At 38.0% G+C, this 5,460-nt stretch overlaps 1 protein-coding gene across 1 annotated transcript; it reads left to right on the forward strand.

Moving 5' to 3' along the window:
• Nucleotides 1–1,393: 1,393 nt before the first annotated feature.
• On the forward strand, nt 1,394–3,107 carry LOC122066365. The gene is made up of 3 exons (XM_042630182.1): nt 1,394–1,722; nt 1,804–1,904; nt 2,678–3,107. The coding sequence occupies exons 1-3, from the start codon at nt 1,484–1,486 to the stop codon at nt 2,749–2,751; spliced, it is 414 nt and encodes a 137-aa protein (XP_042486116.1). The 5' UTR covers nt 1,394–1,483; the 3' UTR covers nt 2,752–3,107.
• The last annotated feature ends 2,353 nt before the right edge of the window (nt 3,108–5,460 follow it).

Here is a 5,460-nt window from a genome sequence, read left to right on the forward strand (position 1 = left end):
TGGCGACCTGAGTGAAAAGTTTTCTGAGATATATGATGGAAGCAGATGGTTTGACCGGATCGACCTCGACCTAGTGGGTCGATCCTCGACTTGGAGTATATAATGTACTATTGTCTTGTTTAGAAAGTCATTGTATTTTGGGGGTTTTTTCGAGCTAAAGTTTTAAGGTGAGTTTTCTCGCCACTGCTTGGGTGTAATCTTTCTTCTATATAATGAAACATCTTCTTCTTCGCCCGAAGACGTAACACACCACACTGGTGTGTGCACCTCGTTAAATCTCTGTGTCGTATGAATCTATTGTCTATTTATTTTCATATTTTTATGACGTTTGATCTAACAATCTCCGATAGATGATCGCCCCTTGGTAGAGCTGCTACGGATGGATTCATATCGTGTGTTAACAACTTGGGAGTTGTGGATGCTGCTTTCTCCGACTCCCGTCGGCCAATACTAGATTGATGGTATGATACAGAATCTCAGATGGAAGGTAAAATAGGTTTTTTTTTTTTTTTCTCGAAATTGCTTTGGAAACGAAAATGTCCAATGCGACTTATACAGACCAATATATCTATTGATATCCGTATCAGTTTTGAAATGAATCTATACCCGATCCGATACACTGAACTAAACCCGTGGCCATACGGTCTAAAGATTTTCTGAAACTCCAGCCAAATTACCTAAATCAATTTTTCTAGCCTTTGGGTTTATTTCTTCTTTTCTTTGATTTATGGTGATTTGAACGAAGGATAAATGTCGTCATTAACTCTATCTTCTATTGTTAAAGGTCTAAAATACTCTAAGCCTCAAGAAGTTGAATGTTATCATTAACTCCTTCCCCTTATTACTAAAAGTCTGAAATACCCTTTCTCATAATGATCCTTTGATAATATATGAGCAAAGAACATGCCTCAAAAATGGGTGGACATGAGATGGTCCGTTGAACAGAGGGATAAAAAAACAAGGAGAGTGTGTGCCAAAGGAGGGCAATCGAATCGACCAATCAACCAAACCAAATCACACAGATAAAAGCAGTTTGGTTTTGGTTTCTGAAAGTAATTTACTTCGGTTCAATTCTAGAGTAACACCACCGGTTTAAATCAAACTGAACTGAATTAATCCGAATAAACCGTATAACCAAAACGGCTCGATGTGGTTTAATGTTTTTTTAGAACTATTTGATTTAGGTTTATGCATATCATAGATGAAACCGAATTAGAAATGAACCAAAAAAAAACAAACAAACCAGTTGACACCCTTACGCTACAACTGCGTACAGCCTCCCAAAAAGTAGAAATGATAATACAATCCACAGATATTCCGGTGCTCTACCTTCTCTTTTTATCTCTTCACCAACGGTGAATAACAGAAACTTTTGCCTATATAATATGTTCAATATTGTAAGCTTCTATTTCATTTTATTTTGAGATTTGAGAAGGGGAAAGTGATTGAAGCAAAGGAAGAAACGGAGAAGAGAAACTTGAATATGGCGTCGTTGTTGTTGGTATTGGTGGCAATGTCGTCGCTTCTGTGCTCGACAATGGCGGTGGAAAGTGGTGCAGGACCAGTAGGTGTCGCAAGACCAGTAGGTGTCGCAGGACCAGTGGGTGCTGTAGACCCTCCTTCTTCAGAGTCTGCATCAGTTTATATAGTTTACACTACGGTGGCCTATGGAAAAAATACCCAGGGCTTCCAAATCAACTCCCTTGACTCCATCTTTGGCAGGTTCATCTCTCTCTCTCTCTCTCTTTAGTTATTTTTCTTCTTAATTTAAATGCATTGGCCGGGTTGGTGTTGATGTTGCAGCGAGGAGGCAGCAAAGCAAGCCATGCTTTACACTTACAAAACCGATGGTTATTACGGATTCTCGGTTAAGCTGACTCCCGACCAGGTCGCCGCCATCTCAAGTAAGGACCTATTCTCTCTCTCTCTCTCTCTCTCTCTCTCTCTCTCATGATTCCTAATTTTTTTTTTTTGGGGTAGAAATGTTGGAGCTCTTAATTTCTTACATACCATTCTAGGGGCGATGGGACCTAGTAGCGTTCAACAACTTGAAAACCTTGCATTGTGAATATCTATTTAAGTAAGCAGGTCTAGCTTTGGGGGGTAGGGTATGGTTTATAATTGGGGCAATTAGTGTCAGGTTTAAATTGAAATACCTTAAATATACTATGGACCTATTTAAGTTTAAACGGACTCAAAAGGGTTCTAAATATGTCTACCCTAAATTCTTCTCTTAAGTGGTTTGAAGGCCCAAAATTGTTCAATTTGGATATTAAATCACTATAGTTTTACACAAAAAATCATCATAGTAGAGGTGACGCAAATCTTTAATATAGAAAATAGGTGATATGAGATTATAGTTGTTCTTTAATAAAGGGTGGTCAGGCTCGGTCGGGCTACAACGAGTCAATTCAAGTTGGGGATATAGTCTATCGGTTCGGTCAGGCACTTGACGGGCTAGCTACTTGCACCACGAACGCCTGTTTAATCGAGCTGATCCAGATTGGACCATAAATGTGCCAGGCTCGGTTGGGCCTACCAATGCAGGCTCAGAATTGACACCCCTATAGGGTTATTGGTTTTTTATTTCTAAATAAGATTTTAATTATTTTTTTTCCCAACTAGAAGTCAAATTCATTCTTGTGGAGTATGGACTAAAAGAATTGTGTTTTTGCAGAGCTACCGGGTGTTCTCCAAGTGACGAAAAGCAAGACATACCAGATTCATTCCGGACATGGTAATATACACTAGAACAAGTGGTATCTTCACAAATGCAGCTATATCGTCATCTAAATAGGCAAACTGACAGCTCATCAATCTGCTAGTTATGGTGTAATCTGCAACAATAACTCAACATTATCCCAACTAAAAAGGGTCGGCTACATGGATCGGAACAAAATTCATGGTGTAATTTGAATTACTTAATATGGTTGCATACCTGAATAAAGATTATAATAATCATTGTCATATATATAGTTATTGATCATGTAAATGGTTATATAGTATGTAAATTTTGATTTATAAGACAATCCATCATTGGGTATGGTGATATGCTATTTGAAGAAAGTGGGCATCTCTTGGCAATATGAAGAAAATATTGGCTAGTATGGCAATCGTGCAGAAACTTTCATAGGGTATATAATTCTAAGGTGAAACAATCAACTTCAGAAAGATTCAGGTTTTGTAGATTATCTCCCCAAGTACATCTACAAAGTTTGCTCTTGTATCGGAAGCTTTCATGGTTCTTTGCTAAAAACTTCCCACACAAAAATATGTATGTGTTAATATTTTTTCCCTAAATGGTCATTTATATTAAAGGAAAAAAGAGAGAAAACAAAAAAACGAGAGAATTCCAAAGTTACAGACTATACAACCCACTAGTTCCAAAGCCCACCTTCGGCATGGCCATCAACAGGGAAAGGAGCTAAGCAACAAATAGGCATGCGAAACTAAACCAAAAAATCACCTAATATATTCTGAATCTTAGTCTACTATTTGCATCAATAATTGAGTTAGGCCACTCCACCGCGGGAATGGAAGACTCATCTTTTGCCACATAATTAACTAAAAAAATCTGCTACATGGTTTGTTTTCCGATAGCAATAAGTGATCTTCCATATGATTGAATCTAGAATACCCGAATAGCATTCCACTACTACCTAACAAACCAAGGAACCATACCCTTAACCATAAGAACAACTATTGCCGAGTCACTCTCTATCCATTGCAAACATTATGCACTTGTTAATAGTAATTATGGTTTTTTCTTATAACTTCTAAGGTAAATCAACCACCTACATCTCTACATTCTAATGGCTATTCAAATGTGTTAAATAACTTTCTAAGTCTTTTTTTAACATTCCTTTTTACCCAATGTAAATTTATCATACTTTTTCCGAGGAGAGGGTTGGGCACACCACTGACCACCTACTTTCTGTAAGCTAGTGGTGTGCATCGATGGGAGTGTGGGACACATGGGGGCAGGGTTTCATTTATATGGGGGAGAGAAACAGACATAGGTCTAGCACCGTTGCGCAAAATGCCAATTTTGCAATGCTCCCAATCGAATCCCCCTTAAAATTCTTCCCAATCCACCTTGCTTTCGCAAGAATGTCCACCGAAGCCTTCTTCCAAAATAAAATTTTGATTGATATGGAGAAAGGATTAAAAGTAATCCAACAATGAAACTGGCATCGAATGAAATAAAATAAACACAAATAGGTTAAACGGAGGAAGATTGAGGAAAAATCTTTATAGTTCTAAGTCACTAGATGATTGAGATCCTAAATATACTAATAAAGTTTCCTATCGACAAGCCTAAATATAGAATTAAAATTATCCACATAAAAATAGTACCTCATTCCTCTAGCAAAATACGCGTTGCAATTTTTTATATGGCAAAAATAGGGTCATGTGGATAAAGCCTCTCATTTACGGTTTTGCATTGGTATGGGTTCTTTTTCTTCTATAAATGTCTCTCCAAACACTCTTAATGGCAACATGGAAAGATACTCTAGAAACAAAAGAATATATGTTATCATAAAACCTTACATAATGCCTTCATGTACGGGGAGCTCATTTGGGATTGACCAGGTAAATGTAAAATTACATTTTTTTTTTTTCTTTTTTGGTGCCAATATACCTTGCTTCTAAAGAAAATAATACTAATAATAATAATAATAATCAAATCTCGGTTTATGCCTTCAATATCTTCGAGTCCAGATCAGCCCCCATGTGAGGATAGATCGATCTCCACCCTCTATAGGGTGTGGTCCTGCATGCCAAAGGTGGGTCCCACTCCATTGGAGGGTATTTGCACGAAAGAAATGACCAGATCCGATAGAAAAGGGACAAAGTGTATTTGTATTCCTTTGGTGTCAGATTTCAACTTGAGTTTGTTGATGCCTCAAGGCTGGACTAACAAATCCATTACAATTTTGGCATTCCCTTTTCATAGAGAATGGCTATCAGGATGAAATTTCAGGAAAGCTTGATATTGGGCTGTTCAGTTGGACCTAGCATTGCAAGAGGTAAGGTTTTGAGTGTGGATCAGGTTCTCATACGAGAATGGTTCTCGTATGGTTTGATTCAAACAGATGGAATCCATCACAGGGTTTTTTCTTGGGTGAAATCTATCTGAGTAGATCTGTTTCCGATACGAGGACCTGATCCGATCTCTTATTTATACTGGTGCCTAAAATGCAGAAATTGAAGCTCATTCAGCTCAATATGGAGAGGGCAATGAGTCTTATTTGTGTGCTAAAGCATAAGAGCTTGTGCGTGGGGGATGATGACCCTTCTCATGCTAGGCATCGCAGATGGAAGCCCACATCCTAAATGCCGAATGCTATATGACCTTGTACGATCTTGCCTCGAGGATATGGCTCAGATGGTAAGTCTTGCTTCTTAAGAACTTGAACATCTATATGTATATAAAAGGGCCTCTATTAAGGGACAAAG

Source organism: Macadamia integrifolia, unplaced genomic scaffold (assembly GCF_013358625.1).
Source record: "Macadamia integrifolia cultivar HAES 741 unplaced genomic scaffold, SCU_Mint_v3 scaffold2363, whole genome shotgun sequence".
Lineage (NCBI taxonomy): Eukaryota > Viridiplantae > Streptophyta > Magnoliopsida > Proteales > Proteaceae > Macadamia > Macadamia integrifolia.